An 18,634-nucleotide genomic window follows, 5' to 3' on the forward strand; every position below is an offset into this window, starting at 1 on the left:
CCGTAATTAGCGCCTACCCCATTCCCATTGAGCCCTATGGGGCAAAAATGGGAATGGGGAAGGGCCCTTGGTGAATGGGGAATTACCGACCCCGCCAACCTTGGAATGGGGCGGTAATTCTGCCATTCACCATGGCGGAGTCGGAAAAATAACGGCGTCAACCAAGGCGCTAATAGCGCCTTGGTTAACACCACGGTCGTAATGAGGCCCACTGTCTTGAGAGACTGATGGTGGTGGTGTTCTGTTTTTACAGGCATTCTGGACCCTTTTTCCAGAAGCTCTTATGAGGCTGCAGATCATTTTGGATTCTTTGATCAATTGGAAGCCACGTCAATGATTTAATGGCCCTGTAATGTGGTCCTATTTCCTTAGGCCAATATGAATCTAGCTATTTTGGAATAGCTGTAGTTATTTGTTCAAATAGTCCAGTTTACTCCAAAGCGATGCTTGTTTAAGTTCTCCTTTGGGATTCATTCCAAGAAAGGCTACGGTGTTTTTGAGGACGTGCAATTGGTGGTGTGTGCCTTTGGTCAGTGCATTGGTTTGTTGTCTGAAGGGTAGGGTTGAGCCAAATAAAATATGCCTCCACAATTCTCTGCCACACCTATCTCGACTATTGGCGAAGGACAATGTTAATGGGGGTAGTAGGCGGGACATGCTGAGCGTGGGGAGCGGCACTCCAACATCCCTTTCACTCCTTGGCCCCCAACAAAATACAGCAGGTCTGAGGTGTCAAGTGGAGGGAGGGAGCTGGGACAGGCAGATAGAAAGAATTTGGCATCCCTGTGCCACCTACTACAGGCTGTGGGAGGAGACTGGTAAGTGGGGCAAGGAAATAGCAGGAGAAAGGTGCTCCCAGAACAGCCAGCTCATAAGAGAGCGAAATGCAGGGGGCAAGAGCCGTGCACTCCCGGCGGTGCACCCTGTCCTCCCGCATGGGCTCACGCTTTCTCCTTCTCTCGCTGACCTAGCGTGTTGCAGGCTGAAGGCAAAGACACTCTGCATGCCGTCTTGCAGTCGGTTCTTTCCTATGAAATCATAGAAAGAGGAGACCAATTACACAGAAGAAACGTTCAGATGCACATCTGATTTGAACGACTTCGTTTTAAGTTTTCATTTTGATCGTGGATATTTTTTTGACCAGAATTCAGCAATTTTGGTCCTCCGTAGCTCCCTCCCTACCACACCTCCTACGTTCATGTCCCGACCCCACCATTTCAGCACCAAACACATATACATATACCTATTTAAAAAAATGGCCGACTTCTGGTGCAACAAAAGTGCATAACCAGAATTAAAACTTGTGAAAAGAACTCGTTCAAAACAGGGGATTCGCAAGAGTGGCTGTAAGTGTGCCAACGGCTGTGGGATGCCGCAGAGGTAAACCTACAACAACAAATGGTGCATTGTCATCTGCATCCGGCAAAGCTCTGCCTCCTGTGCCATTCCTCTTGGCTCCCTCTGCCTGGCACTAAAAGCACCACCACAGAGCCAAAAAACGAAGTTTGCTTGTGATCGCAGCACTATTGTTGTTTTTGTGCAGCGGGTGTTTGGTGGCAGTGCCCCATGTGGGCGAGGGAAGAATTGCATGTTACTTGACATTGTACGGTGCTCTCTGAGGGGCGATGCAGGGCTGCATTCTGATTGGATGGTGGAACAACAGCAGCGCTCTGAGAGCAGCAAATGAAATGGTTCAACTGCAAGATGTTTTCTCACTGGATCATCTTTCTCGTTTGCAGGAAACACGAAGTCAGCTATGACAGACGAGCCCCAGGGAGATGCAGGTAAAGGAATGTTCACACATTTTGTTTCCTGAAATATATCCCAGAAATATAAATATCAAAATACGCATTTAGCAGAGTTAAGGGCCATTATCACTGACTGATAAGATTAAACACTCTTTTATCCCTGATCCCCCATCAGCAGAATGCATTTGCTTTATGGGTTGCTGTTTTGTAATGAGCCAACTTGTATAAAAGATACCTCAGAGCGCTAGGATATAGGGGTGCTGGGATAAGTATGGCATTGAAGGCACTGGGAAAGGGGGTGCCTTCAATGGATGCCTAACGCCTCAGGTAGTCAAGGTTTTCAGAGCATTCAGAAAACAGCATTTCCCCATCTTGAAATACACTCTATGTTGGCATTGCGGGGTTGTCTACCAGGCATCCAATTCAGAGCCCCATTGCTCTCTGACACTTTGTTGTTGAGTGAAAGCGTTATTAGCCTTTGGCTGCATTACATGCGATTTGTTTCTGGCCTTAATACCAGGGTATCAGGTAATATTATCCCCCAACAATAATATCACCATATATAGGGTCGTGGGGTAAGGCCATAGGCGATATTATTAGTGGGGATAATTTATGGGGTTATTAGGAACAGGGGGCGTCCCCTGCTCCATTAAAAAAATGATGGGGTTGCAGTGGTGTCCCCCCGCAGGTTCCATGACTTAATATCGGCATAAAAATATGGTGATATTTTTGTATGGCGATATATTTACGGGTATATTAACACATGGCAGTGACAGAAACTTCCAGGGGAGTGGGCAGAAGCAGCATAGGCTTCTCTTTCCAGTCAGTAGGCGGGAGGGAGTGCGCTTGTATTGGTTGGACCCTAGAGAGCTCAGAACTGATCAGTAACACTGGTTGGCCCTTTGCCAGCGGTATTGCTAGGTCTGGAAAAGATCCGGGGCAACGTCACTGTGGGGACGCAGGGCTAGCTAGCCTTTTGGTTGTAGCACCTGCGTTTCTCTCCGGGCTACAATCAAAAGACCCGGGGTTATAGCCCCCGCAGGACCGCCTTAGTTGACGCCTATGCGAAGTTATGCATCCATTTCCTGCCGTCTGATGTCTTTCTTCCATGTTGGCTTTGTTGAAAGACTCTTAAATATCAGACAGCGTTCCCAAGCCTGCTCCGCCTGGAATGCATATCCTGGTGGGACAGTCACAAAATCTTCCTGCACCTGCTGCCAAGTTGGCCTTCTTTTTGATTGTTTCACCCCAGCCCTATTTTACACATTATCTCTTTTACTAGGAAGCAATGTTTCCCCCTCATTTTGAATTGGGCGTAAAGCGTACAATACTCCCTCTAAAGTTGGGAGTAAAATGATTCTTTAGGGAGTAAAACAAAGTAAGTCCCATTCCCAAGGGGAGCATTTAGTAAGTGAGTAAAACGATGTTTGAGCCGTAAAACAGAAATGTTTTGTTATTCATAATTCTTTGCACTAACGTATCCATGCACATCGTGTTCATGTCTTCAGAGCAGGCATTAGTAATAGCAGAGGATCTTCCAGTGGCCCTATGTTTACTATTCGTCCAGACATCTTTATGGAGCTGTGTGTATGAAGGCGGGGAGACAGGCTCCTATTCGTCCAAACATCTTTAAGGAGCTGTTTGTATGAAGGAGGGGAGGCAGGCTCCAATTCGTCCAAACATCTTTATGGAGCTCTGTGTATGAAGGCGGGGAGGCAGGCTCCTATTCGTCCAGACATCTTTATGGAGCTGTGTGTATGAAGGCGGGGAGGCAGGCTCCTATTCGTCCAAACATCTTGATGGAGCTGTGTGTATGAAGGCGAGGAGGCAGGCTCCTATTCGTCCAGACATCTTTATGGAGCTGTGTGTATGAAGGCGGGGAGACAGGCTCCTATTCGTCCAAACATCTTTATGGAGCTCTGTGTATGAAGGCGGGGAGACAGGCTCCTATTCGTCCAAACATCTTTATGGAGCTGTGTGTATGAAGGCGGGGAGACAGGCTCCTATTCGTCCAGCCATCTTTATGGAGCTGTGTGTATGAAGGCGGGGAGACAGGCTCCTATTCGTCCAGCCATCTTTATGGAGCTGTGTGTATGAAGGCGGGGAGACAGGCTCCTATTCGTCCAGCCATTTTTATGGAGCTGTGTGTATGAAGGCGGGGAGACAGGCTCCTATTCGTCCAGACATCTTTATGGAGCTGTGTGTATGAAGGCGGGGAGACAGGCTCCTATTCGTCCAGCCATCTTTATGAATCTGCGTGTATGAAGGCGGGGAGACAGGCTCCTACGTGTTTTTCCTATTTCTTGTTGGGAGTATTTGTACTCCTTATTTTTATTTTTGGGGGATATTTACCTATTTGTTCGGAGTAAAAGTGGCTGATACACCTGGCCTGTTCTCTGTAGGGCTGAGTACAGATTTATACTGGGAAGGGCAGACTTAAATGATTACACATCACATGCCATTGCAAACAGGATAGCCCTCTTTTGGTGCATGTTTGTTTGAAGGATTGCGGAGCACTGCATGTGTGAAAGTCAAGTGAGGGTGAAGTTGACAGGTTGGGGAACTATATATGACTATGTATGACTTTTAAGTCCATGCAGACAAAAATAAAACATTCATTGTTCACCACAAACGACGTGCCCGAGAATTACTAAGAGCAAATGATGTGCCTTCAGAAAAGACAATTGAGCAAAAACTAAAAATAGGAGTGTACAATAAGATATAGATCAGGATTGTCCAACTCCAGGCCTGGAGGGACGAAATCCTGATGGGTTTTTAGGATACCCCTCATTAATATTAATGAGAAGACATGGGCATGCATTTCAAACATTTTATGCAAATTCATCTCATGAATATTAATCGGTGGTATCCTGAAAATCTGACATGTTTGCGGCCCTGGAGGCCTGGAGTTGAGCAACCCTGATACAGATGAATCCTTTACTGAACGCACTGCATTATTGTACAACTACCTCAACAACAACAACAAAAAACCTCGCCAACGGCATGGAACATTGGGGCATCAATCCCCAGCCCAGACTTAGGACCCCTGTTTCTACGACTCACGATGGCATTGTCACGAGCGGAATCTTGCTCGTAGAGCAGTGTGGTGATCAGAAAGCTTGTCACCCCCATGACGGCCTGCGCCCAGATCCCCCTGATTCACAGAATGGACCTGTGTGCCCAAGAGAGTCATGCCTGTGTCACATAGCTTGGTGTAGCGCATGAGTGCCGATGTGCATACAAGGGTGGACCGGCCCATAGGGAACTCTGGAGATTTCCCGGTAGGCCTCTGCACCCTGGGCCTCTTCTGTGTGGTAACCTATTTCATTTCCAAATGTTCTCATATAAAAGGGTTGGGCTTGATGAAAATGTGTAATATGGGGCCCACTTTGAAAATCATTTCCAGGGCCTCCTTTGGTTCCCAGTCCACCCCTGTGTGTATGGAGTGCCGGGATTGGTATTTTATCCATCTGGGCGGAGTGCTGCGCTCAGCCTTTTATCCATATGGATGGAGAGCAGGAATCAGCCTAACTGGAAAGGTAGACAACGCATTCCAAGCGGTGGACCTTGAGTGGAAATGTAAAATAAAGACTAGATATATTCATGATTTGCACACGCATTTCTGTTCTGGGGGTTTGGAAAGGGCCACTTTGACTATTGGCCTCATTACACGGATGGCGGAGAACCATGGCGCTATTAGCGCCATGGTTCATGCCGGTAAAATACTGGCACCGCCTTGGCGGAAAGGGGAATTACCGCCCCATTCCAAGGTTGGCGGGGCGGTAATTCCCCCTTCCACCATTGCCCTTCCCCATTCCCATTTTTGGCCCATAGGGCTCAATGGGAATGGGGAAGGCGCTAAATACGGTACCGCAAATTGCGGTACCGTAATTACTTCCCTGGGTCCCTTAGCGGGTTGGTTTTTAACGCCTGCAAAAAGCAGGCGTTAAATCTCCCAACCCGCAAAGGACTTCGTAGTAAGGCGGTAAGGACTTACCGGTACCGGTAAATCCTTACCGCCATCCGTGTAATGAGGCCCTGAGCAGGCCGGCTGCAGAGAAAGGGGCCCGCAGGGAAAGCTCACCCCAGAGCGCCTCCATTTGAAAATGAGGGAGGCCCTCCGAGATGGGCCTATCGGGCCTACTCCCGCAGCACGCCCCCGACACAGGAATCGCATTGGAATAAAACTAATTGCCCTAAGGCTTTTTTTGTTGCTGTTGCAGTTTCATTTATAATAATTTTCCACACGTGTGTATGAAACACCAGGCAAAAAACATATGTGAATCAGGCCTTAATTGCTAGCTACTTGCGTCTTTTATTTTATACAATAGCTGGCGGAGCAGCACTGCGCTTGCATTTGAGGTCTCCGTCAAGTGGAATTGTTCCCTCGCAAATGTTAGTACAGTGTAAACTTGAGCAGAACCCTTTGTAAATTCCCTGTTTAAAGTTTAAAAATAGAAAAATAGGAGTGCTCTAATCGCTTGCCCCCCCATACGCCTGCTTCGTAGAAATGGTTCCCCTAAAGTAGATTTTTGAAGTGAATGCCCCACAACGTTATTGCAGTGCGAGGGTCAGTTATGATATAGCATCTTTAAAACAGCCACTGTTTCTCAGCTACAAGCAACAGCTGCGAATGGTCTGATTGCTTAAGAATGCATGTATGGAATTGGAGAGGGAAGGAAGCCATATCAAGCAGTCTCGAGAGACACTTAAAACATTTTTTTTTAATATTTTGATTTTACTTTGGATACAGGGATATGTGTATAACGGTGTACAGTCAAAATATCCACATATTACATGCATTGGGGGTCATTACGACCCTGGCGCTGAGGGGCTAACGGCGCCGTAAAAGGCTGCGGCGCCGTTAACCCCTTAGCACCTAATTACGAGGTCCCTTTGCGGCTCCCGACCTTAATGGCTGGTCTGGACCAGCCGTTAAAGAAGAGACCCGCGAAGGGACCTTGAAGGTAATTACGGTACCGCAATTTGCGGTACCGTAATTACCGCCTTCCCCATTCCCATTGAGCCATATGGGGCAAAAATGGGAATGGGGAAGGGCCAATGGTGCAATGGGGAATTACCGCCCCGCCAACCTTGGAATGGGGCGGTAATTCCCCATTGCACCATGGCGGACTCATTACAATACCGGCAGCAACCATGGTGCTAATAGCGGCATTGGTTACCGCCGGTGTTGTAATGAGGGCCATTGTATCTTCCCAGTTGACTCGGGCAATGCGCTGGATCTCCAGTTCCCATTTTCTTTCTTATCCAATTCCTACGGAACTAAGAAAATCCTGCCCGGCACCAATGGAACCAGCTGAACAGCAGCGAGCACCCGGTGCTATCACACGAAGGCTTAAGTAGCTTAAGAATAGCCAATGCCATCTCATTAATACCTCTTTTGGTGACTGGAATAGAGCCAGTCTCTGCAAACGACTTCATGAACCATATTAATCAAGCTTTTATGTAGCACTAACTCGCCGGTAGGCATCAAGGCGCTGGATAGCCGTTGATATTATCCCACAGCATGGTATACAATTTATCGACCGAAGAATAATGAAACACTAAGTTGGCCCAGCCAGGGTTCGAACCTGCGTCAGCAGGCTCCACACAGATGGCAGGGCTGAGTGCTCAGCTCGCTGTGCTATCTTACCGGCTTACCATGACACAACTAACCACCTTTTGATACCTGCCCACAATAAACACACTACAGTCGTCGTCTCCAATATATATACACCTTTAACGCAAGTGCCGACATACAACAAATGATGTACATTGTTTTATATAAATTGCTTGAAATTGATTGGAGGACATGGGGGGGTGGGAAGCATAGTGAGTGATGACAAAAGTACCAAGTTTCATACTAGCCTCAGCCATCTCTAAAAATGATGGATATGTATCTCTTGACATGCGATGTTTGTCCAAAAGTGCCGCACCCTTAACTCTTAATTTATTATTGGGCTTCAATACTGCACGGAATCAGCACCATAAGGGGCTCACGGTACATATCCTTGCATGAGCTTTAGGGCGCATTGTGTCTCTGCCAAGTGATTGGCAACTGTTATTCTGCTGGAGGACAATGAAAATAGTGGGACAAAAATACAAGGGGTAGAGAAAGGAGGCTCCGAAGAATGGAACAAAGCTTGAAAGGTGTGACACTAAGTGGAGAGATGAGAATAAAGAATTGTCTGGATGCATGAGCGGCTCAAGAGATGCTCAAGCTATTCTTAGTATAGTGACGGCATGATTGACCAGGTCATCACTTGGGCAGACTCTGTCTTTTAAAGTTCTGGAGAAGTTGGCCACCAAGTCCAATATGTATGTGTTGCGTATGTATAAGGAGTATAAGCTGAGGTGGTCCGACGAAGATACCGAAAGCAGAGGTTCCATGATTTCACTCCTGCATCATATAAATATTTGAAAAGTACAGAGAATATACAAAATATCAGGTTAAGGCCTGTCCTCCAAAAAGAAGCAAATATAAATGTATCGTAAAATACAAAAAAACACAGGTGCATAAGAGAACATGGTTGTGAGAAGAGAAATTAAACAGTAGATACGGTGGTGTATAAATACGGATAGTTTACTTTCAAAAGGATGTTATAAAGAAAAGAGTTCTTTATTGACAGGAGAGAAATAAAAAAGTGGACTAAAAGCAGTACTAGGAGGAAATAATCTAAATAAGGAAACAAGCAGGGAACATATATGCAAAGGCTTAAATAGGTTAAATACTTTATCAAGTGCACATGATAAGAGATTAACATTTTTTTTAAAAAATAGATGGCCACTTAGAGTGCTAGGTATATCGAAGAAAACTTGAACAGGTATTCAAGCTAAAATGTGAAATCGCGTCAATATCCAATTAAGGAAATATGTCCCTTGCAGGTCTCCTTCATCTTATGCTTTGTAGCTTTTAATGATAACTGTGCTAACAGTTGCTTAAGGGGAGAGAAAGGAAAAGTGAAGAAGAAAGATAAAAGAATAACAAAAAACCAGAAGAAACAAGCTCGGAAGGAGGAAATGATGGAAGAAAAGGAGAGGCGTGGAAAGGAATGATAAATGAAAGAGAGCTTCAGGAAAAGATAGATGAAAATAGACAGCACATGCAGAAACAAGGATAGAGCAAGCAAGGGGAACAAACAAGTAAAGAGTAAGGAAAACATATTCCTTGGAGAAAAATGCGTAGCAATGAAAATGAAGTGGAAGAAGACACATTGCAGAAATAGATTAAAGGAAGTCGGAATAGGAGAGAACATAAGATTAAAAGGATAGTAAAAAACAAATGAGAGACAATCTGCAGAAAATGGAAAAAGTGTTGGAAATCTATTTCGCCCATGGATTTGGCAGTGCATGATGACACAGTACTGATATGCAGAAATGAAGTCGCGGATGGGTTTGTGACTCTTTAAGGGAGCACAGCCTGTGGCCCACCTTTGGAGGCATTTTATCAAGTAAGTCAGGTAACACTGTATAAGTAATGTCATCTCAGGGGTCTGGTGATATTCATGGTCTATAAAGATGACATCATAGGACCATAAATCGTGGTTGGGTGCTTCCAAAACGTGGACGTTCTCTAACAGGGCTTGGTAATTGGTGGACATACAGTGTTTACAACAATAAGATCTGTTGTTCCTAACTATTAATGCTTTCTATTTTATAAAGGAGAGAGGTTTTTACCTATCTTATTTTCATCATGTTTGCATTTCTGTGACTGACTTGCCTTTTTGTGAGTTGCTTTTAAATCCTTGAAAAGGAAGGGACATCAGAGCAAAAAAGTCAGTCCAGTCTGTAGCTTCATTATTGCAGCAAAGGGGCAAATAAAATGTTGTATTATCATGTATGTCACACCAACAACTTTACACATCTGTTCATCTTGTACCACCAGCAGTAGTAAGAGAAGTACTGATAAAAGAAGTAATAGTACTACTACCAAAGGTTGTACCGTTATTACCAGCAGTAGTACCACTACTATCATTATCAGTAATATCACTGATATCAGTAATAGTACTTTTAGTAATTATAATACTACTAGAGCTTTCAGTAAAATTAGTACTTGTAGTATGATCATTAAGACTATGACTAGTGGTAGCAGTAGTGGAACTACTACTAGTACTAGTTGTGCCTTTACTGCTACCTGTAATAGTGCTGGTACTGGTAGTAATACTATTGTTACTAAAATTACTACTAATGGTTGTAGCAGTAGTAATGTTACTGAGGTTTGGTAGTAGGGCTACTGCAGTTGGCAGTAGTAATAGTACTGCCATTAGTAGTCATAGTACTACTACTAATAGTAACACTACTAATTCTGGTACTCATTTTATTGGTGGATCAGGATTAGTAGTTGAACCTGTTTCTGTAAAGTAAAAGAAAAGGCAACTTTTCACTTTGCCCTCTTGCTGCTATGTTGGATCTTCAGAAAGCACTTCCTCAAATGCTCTGATGTCCCGTCGCAGCCCACAAAATGTAGGACAAACATAGCAAGAAACATGTGTGCACAAATGTTGACAATAGGATAGGTGGGAATATCTTTTTTAACTGCAAAAGATGGAGAAGTGAAATAAATAACAGTTAGGAACACCATATTTTATTTTTGTGTAAACTCAATGCCCCTCTAGGAAGCGGGTCTCGTTAACTTCCCAATTCCTGATGCCATGCAGTTGGTAGGAAACTCCCCCTGACCTCCAGAAGGGAAGTTTCAGACAGGCAGAATGCTGGCACACGTCACCCACAAAAGCATTCTGCAATAGGCTTCAGTGAGTCAGGAAGAGCACTATTGGTTAACCAGTTGGATTTCCTCAACCAAGAGACAGTGTGATGAAGCGGGAAACCCTGGTACCACCTTTTGCACAATGGGAGAGAAATAAAACCTCAGCAAAACAAAAGAGGTGGTGGCTGGAGGGTTTGGAATGAATCTTAACCTCTGACATCGCTCTTGGCAACCTTCCAGACCATCGTTCTTCGCCTGCCAAGCCATTACAAAAGGGGAAAGACCATATGCAAATCAGGATTGGTCCCACCCCCAAAGCGGTAGTCCAGCCCGAACTGCGAGGTCACATCCCTTCTGCACGAGACCACAAGCATCCCCAGACATGTTTCGGCCTTGTTGGGCATCCTCAGTGAGGAGTAGCTTGGGTCTCTAGGCCCAGCAGGCAAGGGACCCACGTCTGGGTATACCCGTCCCCCTCGGGTGACAATAGCAAAACAAAAGAGGTGATGCCTACCATTTTCAATTTGGGGAGTGGACATATTTTACATAAATGGCTAGAAGGGGAATTAAAGATGCTGCTCTTGTGTCAGATGTGAATCCCCTTCCCTGCTCACCCGACTGGCCTGAGTGTTTTTAAAGAAAAGTTGTGTTTTTGATATGACTCACGTTTATTGTTGTAGACTTATAGATTATGTTTCGCGTCCTGAAATACTAACACAGCTGTGTGTCCCTATGAGTCAGCCTGTGGTGACACTGACATGGCCCGTGTTACTTATTTTGCTTTTATTGTTTTCATTTTAAAAGTTGAAACAATTAAATTGACTGCTTTTTTGCTGCCAAATCATTAACAGATAAAGGTGTGGTTAAAAGAAAAAGAACACGTTTCTTATCAGATCTAGATGTAAGATAACCGTTCCTGTAAACTATAAAGCTAATGCCCACCTCTTTCATAAAAACACAAAACATAATTTTGTTTGCAACTGAATTATATAGGAACAATCAGCAGAATAGTAGCAGAACATGGATCCTGCGCATTGGGGATGCATGTGGGCTGACCTTATTACTGCAGTGGAAAAATTCTATGCATTTGCATTGAATAAGGACGTCAGTAGTGTTGTGCCCTTCCTCTCTTTTTTTTGTGGCATTTGTTTCGTACACAACCAGCAGTCATGTTATCAGTGCTACATTGGCACATTGGACCATAATGTTAATTGTGTATCAACGTGGCTCTTAGGAAAGCACACAGAGGAAATTTGTTGGAAACCAAGCTACGTGAAATCGTCATTATAGCCATTTCCTGTTTCTGGAGTGGAAAATGTCACTGGGCTCATGCAGATCTGTTGTGCCACACTGTGGTGGGTGCAATTGAGTTGTTCCCTCTTTATGTGTCTAACTGTACAAGACAAATGCCTTGCGTGATTACAACTCATTGGGGAGGATATCGCTACATTGATTCATGTACGTTCTGTACTTTTTTCTTCTTCTTGATACCTGTGGGTTCCCGGCGCGGTATAAATCAATAAATACAAATAAAATAAATAAACTCATGACTTGATGCATCAAATATGCTGTTATCCAGCCTTGTATCTCACAGGCTTCTTCTTTTTCATAAGGTGTATTAACACCCACCCCTCTTACAAAGAGGAATATGTAGTGTCTTTGTTGATGTTTTTTGATCAGACATTTCTCTTTATCGAGTTCTCTCTTCTTTCTCTCTTTCTGCAGGTTGTTGCATCTTTCCGGGAGGGATGACGGAACTCTGCTTTCGTTGATCAACACACCATTTCTGGATCACCCAACATTTCAGCATTTCGAAGCAACGATAATCCTTTCAATGTAAGGAGAGCCCAATCATTGATCCAAACCTGCCAGAGATGTCCTCCATCGAAGACAACTGTGCAATAGTTACATTGAAGTCAAGATAATCAACCACCTAATGCCTACAGACTATTGTGTGGATGGTTCCAAAGAAAAGTATAGTCCGACAGGCTTGAAAGGACTCAGGCCAAATGGGAGCAACACAGTTTTAAATGACACCACATTAAATGCACTCCATGTGCCTCCCCAGCTTTCCAGTGAACTAGCACTTACAAACTTGTGTCCCAAAATGGACTCTGGGGAGACCGCCATAGGGCAGGAAGCTACCTCAAGGCCTAGAGAAACGGCGAAAGTCACAAGCAGATGGCGACAGAAGCACTCTTCTGTCAATCCAATGAGCACTTTTGAGGAGCAAAAGGGACAGAGGCAATCGCAAGCAGATCCTGAGCAAATCGGAACCACAACACCAGCACAAGCTTTTCCTTCAGGCCAACTTGGGCCACCCATGGAAACCGCACAGCAAGCCTCTGAGAAGCAATATGCACACCACCGTCCAAGCTCTTACTCCTATCGGCATTCACTCTCTTTCCCTCAACATGTCTTGCACCAGAGGTTTGTGCACAGCACTAAGCCACACCAGAGCCTGGAAGGACATGCTTGGCCGTTCCCCGGACATTTACCCACCGGTGCTACAGAGGACATGTTTTCTTTTCAGGTCCATGGCCACGTTGGCAGCTACTCGAGAAAGAAGCTCTCCAGCATTAATGCAGCCTATGGCCAATATTCACAGAAATCCGTCGAACAGTTGGAAGATGCTCACAAGAAAGAACAGAAACCCAAAAAACCTGGCAAGTACATCTGTCCCTACTGCACGAGGGCCTGTGCCAAACCTAGCGTACTGAAAAAACACATCCGATCCCACACGGGTGAGCGGCCATACCCTTGCATTCCCTGTGGTTTCTCTTTCAAGACAAAGAGCAACTTGTACAAGCACAGAAAGTCTCACGCACATGCAATCAAAGCGGGACTGGTTCCCTTCACCGACGCATCGGTATCCCGGCTAGACCTGGAGGCTGCCTGTATCGATGTGGAAGCAGACATACCATCTGATGGCGACCAGAGCACTGACACGGATGAAGAGGGAATCCTGTTCGTGGAAGGGTCTGGGCAGATGAGCCCAGTCGCGCACATTCCGCTCGACATGATTAGCAAGCTCGGGGAGTCGTTTGACCCCAGTCTTCATGGATCGACCGAAGAACTAGGGGGTCCGATGAAGGTGCCCATCTTGATCATCCCAAAAAGCGGAATTCATCTACCGCTGGAAAGCTCCCCGTACATCACGTCCGATGTTTTGCAGAATCCGCTGCTGATTAGTAAGGCGGATGACTCTCACACAGTCAAACAGAAACTTGCACTAAGACTGTCGGAGAAGGAGAAGAAAGGGCACGATTCTGAGCAGTCACTGAACCTTTTGAGCCCGCACAGCAAAGGCAGCACTGATTCTGGTTACTTTTCGCGTTCGGAGAGCGCGGAGCAGCAAGTCAGCCCTCCAAACACAAACGCCATGTCTTACGAAGAAATCATTTTTGGGAAGTACTGCAGGCTGAGTCCCAGAGCTGCCCTTGCCGTGGCAGCAGGCAGCCAAGATGGTGATGTTATTTGCAAGGAAGGCGGCGTGGAGCCGCACGCCCTTCTGAATCCTGCATTGGACATAAATACAATGGAGGAACATCTCTCGCAGTTAACTGCTAGAAGAGAAGGTGCTCTTGATCTGGGCAGGTTCAACACTATAAAATCCAGCACTTTATCGAGCAGCCATAGTACAGAGTCTTGCAGGTCTGATACCATGATGGAATCTTGCAAAGGCGAGACCAGCTTTTTTCCTGAAAGTCACCCGGGTAGTACTACAGCACTTTTAGAAGCTCCCTCGGAGACATCACCGCTCATCCGAAGCAATTCTATGCCAACGTCTTCAGCCACCAATCTGAGTATCCCCCTTTCTTTGAGAGGAAGCCATTCCTTCGATGAGAGGATGACTGGTTCGGATGATGTTTTTTATCCCGGGGCAGGCGGCACACCGTCTCAGCGAATGCTACGCAGGCAGGCTGCCTTTGAGCTACCCTCAGTCCAAGAAGGCCATTCAGACTCTGAACACTATGGCAGAATAGCCAGAGGTAGCGGTGTTGCCCCCGGCAGGTCATCAAATGCTGAAAGAGGCCCAAATCAAATGGAGAAGAAACTGGCAATGGGGGAGCGGGCACACTATGACTATGACCCGCTTGGAAGGCACCTCAGAAGATGGGAGGACTACGAAGCACCGAAACAGAGTTACCGAGAAGTACAGTGGTTAGGTGGCATTAGACAGGGTGGGGAATATGGGTTTGATATGACAGCGTCATCTCAAGGGGTGACATCCAGATTTGGAAACATGTTTGAAACAAGGAAACGCAGGAAAGAGAAGAGTGTTGGCGATGAGGAAGATGCCCCCATGCTCTGCTGCAGTGGAGCTGGCACATCCATTGTTGGCATCGCACCTACTGACTACGAGCTGAAGTCCCAAATCCATGAAGCAGTCAGAAGTGGTTTTGGTGTTAGCGGCATTGAGTCAGCTGGCCACGGGCAGCTGGAACGATTTGAAACCTGTAGGCCCCATCCACAGTCAGCAAGTCCTGTGCCCGAGGACACCCTCTCTGGCACAGACCATGAAAAGACAGCGGACACAGCAAACAAAAAGGTTCCTGGAAATGTGATTTCTGTAATTCAGCACACAAACTCTTTGAGTAGGCCGAACTCATTTGAAAGATCAGAGTCAGCTGACCTCATTGCCGGCCAGCAGGATAAACCTTACTCACCCTCTGAGGCAGCTGATAATGAAATTGCGGATTCCCCGATGAATCCAGACTGGACCCAGCATCTAGAGCATGCCGAAGGTGTTGGCAAGTCTCCCGCACCTCAACAGCCACAGCTCCCATACCATATGCCTCCCAGGCTTGTTCGACAGCATAACATTCAGGTACCTGAAATTAGAGTGACTGAGGAGCCAGACAAGCCTGAGAAAATCCCAGAGCCCCCTGCAAAGGAACCGGAAAAACCCCCCGAAGAGTTTCAGTGGCCGCAAAGAAGTGAAACTCTATCTCAACTGCCAGCAGAAAAATTGCCCCCGAAAAAGAAGCGCCTCCGCCTCGCGGACATCGAACATTCATCCGGGGAGTCGAGCTTTGAATCTGCAGGAACAGCCAGTCTTTCACGAAGCCCCAGCCAAGAGAGCAACCTATCCCACAGTTCAAGTTTATCAATGTCCTTCGACAGGGAGGAGAGTATCAAATCCACCACTCCTATGAAGCAAGACGAACTCGCAAAGCAGGCCGAGTTTTTAAGTGTGCCGCCCGGCTCCTACTCGCTCTCTGTCCCAGGTCATCCACACCAGAAAGAAATGAGGCGAAGCTCATCGGAGCAGATGCCATGTCCCAACCTCACCGAAATCCCAGAATTACGGAGCAAGTCTTTCGATTATGGAAATCTAACGCACGCTTCTTCTCCAGGAGTGACTGTTGCAACGTTGTCCCCTTGCCGCGAGAGGAAGAAATGCTTCCTTGTGCGCCAGGCTTCGTTTAGTGGTTTCCCAGAAGGCCCTCAGACTGATCAAGGAGTGGAACAGGGCATCAAGCAAGAGCATGTTGACCAGACGCACTCCAGCCGTCGGTCTGCCCAGCTTGCTTGGCATCATTCTTCCTCCTCCTCTACTTCCTCAACCTCATCCGGACTTCATAATCCCAGCCAGTCGGATGAACCTGGGAAGCCGTTTGATGGCTCTTCTGCACACCCCTATAGCAGTACATCACACCATGCACAGCACTCCAAGTACAGTACTAGCCAGGAGGTCTTACGGCACCCCTTAATATCGCATGCGCCATATATCTCTAGCAGACATGCAGTCGAACAGCAACACACGTTATCGCATCAAGACAAAGTTACGTTCCCCACCTTGCATAGCACTTTGTTTCCGATGCCGCAACCCACTGTCTGCGTGGCTCATCTGCCAGTGCCCCATCCTGTTTTGTGGCAGTCATGCGCAGAGCCTCTACAACGGCACTTCCATCATCAGTTGCAACAGCTGCAAAAGGCTTATGGGAAGCACCCTATGGTGCACCCTCTGCAAACAGAACATCATGCAAGCTATCCTCTGGAACATGCTAAAGAACAGGTTGGGAAGAAAACTGGTAGCTACATGTCTTCTCCTGAAAAACCCTACCAGGGCTTCTCTGAAGCAGCATTGTCACACCCTAGAAATGTCCTTTCCAAGTTACAGACTGACCACAGTGGGGCATCAAGTGAGGGCAGCACTGACCAATTACTTCAAACAGCATTAGTGTCACAACATGGAGGAACGCTTCAGTCTCTGCCGGGGGCTGTCGTTCCTGTCAGGATTCAGACCCATGTGCCATCTTACGCCAGCATCATGTACACAAGTATTTCACAGATTCTAGTTACCCACGCCCAAACCAACAGCCCCTCGATTGTGATCTGCAAGGTGACTGCAAATACATCTCAGCGGACATTGGCAACAACTGCAGCCATGCGGGGGATAGGTCTCAATATCGCTCAGATGTTAGGTCAGCATAGCGGGTTGGAGCAGTATCCTTTGTGGAAAGTACCGCACACTCTACCTCTTGGCTTGGAAGCAGGTATCCCATTGTGCTTGGCATCGAACACTGACACGGCTTCTTCTCTTGGAGGAGCGAAGCGCATGCTTTCCCCGGCCAGCAGCCTGGAGCTCTTCGTAGAGACAAAGCAGCAGAAAAGAGTCAAGGAAGAGAAAATGTATGGTCAGATTGTGGAGGAACTTAGCGCCGTTGAGCTGACAAACTCTGACATCAAGAAGGATCTTCCCAGGTCCGCCAAGCCTCAGCTGGTTCGACAGTGCTGCACTACTGAATCGAAGGACAGCCAACCTTCTGTATTATCCTCCTCTCCATTGCCCTTGCGAGTCTTAGCACTCCCTAGCTTGCCAACATGTGACTCTGACCCATCGACCTCGGACAAGCATTGTGAATCTGGTTCAAAAGCACAAGAGGCAGATCTTAGCGATGTGCCTGAAGGGCGAATGTCACCAGATGGCATTGACGATGAGGAGACAGCCTCAGACATGAGCCTAAGCCCCCAGCGATCTTCGTCATCTCCTTGTGAACTTGACCAGGACGACTCCCCCGAGCCGCAAAATCCTCCCGGTGGCATGTCCCCATACAAGGTGTCCAGCTCCAGCCCTTGTGGAACATCAATGGGCTCAGCTATCCTGCTGACGGACGCATTAGATATCCATCAGGCCCTACAGTTCCCCAGCCTGCGCACCACTACCACAGTCAGCTGGTGCTTCTTAAATTATGCAAAACCTAACCATGTTCATCAAGAGACACTCAAGTCATCGGTTTATGCTTCCTGGTGCATTAGGTCAAGTAACCTCAATCCAGCTGGCCTCAACACTAGGACTACGCTAGCTCTTTTAAGGTCCAAGCAGAGGAATACCCTTGAAATTTACAGCATGACCGCAATGCATCGACCTGGCGCTGGCAAGTTAACATCATCCAGTGCATGGAAACAACAGTATGGCCAGGTAAAGAAACTACTTTTATAAATCTTTGTGCAAAGATGATGAATTCTAACTTCAGAGCAACACTTGTTGTATTGTTGTAATGTTACTGTGCACAAGCTGTGTGTGTCAAATTGTTCCAATCTTTGCTTTTAGATGTGACGAATACCACCTCTCAGACACATCACAATTGGCAATAATGGCACTGCCCACACTTTAGCGCCCCATGTCAGCAGGTGCCTCACTCATAACCCTAACGTAGCGCATGACCCTCAGAGGAGATCCTTGAAAAGAAAGAACGGGGCTATTGCTAGACCTCTTTATTTGAATTTTGTGTCCCCTAATCCTTTCCTCAAAGCTGTTCTTCTGTTTCCTGACCCAGAACTTTCACCAGCTTTCATAGCAACTTCAAGTTATTCTCGGAGCCAGAGCTGAACCCTGGAAAGAGCATATTAACCAATGTAAACACTTTGCCATCCTTTAAATCCCCATTTTGCTTATGAGCAAACTTTGGCTTTAAATGTAAAACAAATCAGCTGGATAAATGTATTCAGGCCTTGAAAAAGTGGCAATTTTCCGGAAATGGACAAAAAGATTGTATCTAAAATGCTGAAGTTCATTCGGCATAATAGATAAGATCGAAGCCCATAATACCAAACGGGGGAGTGAGCGGGGGTTGCGGGGTTGTCCCCCTCTCCTCCAGTTCGGTATTGTGGGCTGCACGGGTTGCTGGGGTGTCCCCCACATAAATGAAGGCAGTGCGGGGGACAAACG

General features: G+C 46.5%; 1 protein-coding gene across 4 annotated transcripts in view; it reads left to right on the top strand.

Annotated features, from left to right (window-relative positions):
* Positions 1-18,634, top strand: part of HIVEP2 (HIVEP zinc finger 2) — a 532,634-nt gene that overhangs the window by 443,243 nt on the left and 70,757 nt on the right. For 3 of the 4 annotated variants that reach the window (XM_069606805.1, XM_069606804.1, XM_069606806.1), the window contains 2 exons: positions 1,740-1,784; positions 12,181-17,884. In XM_069606805.1, the coding sequence (XP_069462906.1) occupies positions 12,392-17,884 (5,493 nt within the window). In that variant the 5' untranslated portion in view covers positions 1,740-1,784; positions 12,181-12,391. The remainder of the gene's footprint in view (positions 1-1,739; positions 1,785-12,180; positions 17,885-18,634) is intronic. The other variant, XM_069606807.1, reaches the window with a different exon arrangement.

This window comes from Ambystoma mexicanum, chromosome 4p (assembly GCF_040938575.1).
Source record: "Ambystoma mexicanum isolate Mex_15411 chromosome 4p, UKY_AmexF1_1, whole genome shotgun sequence".
Classification (NCBI taxonomy): domain Eukaryota; kingdom Metazoa; phylum Chordata; class Amphibia; order Caudata; family Ambystomatidae; genus Ambystoma; species Ambystoma mexicanum.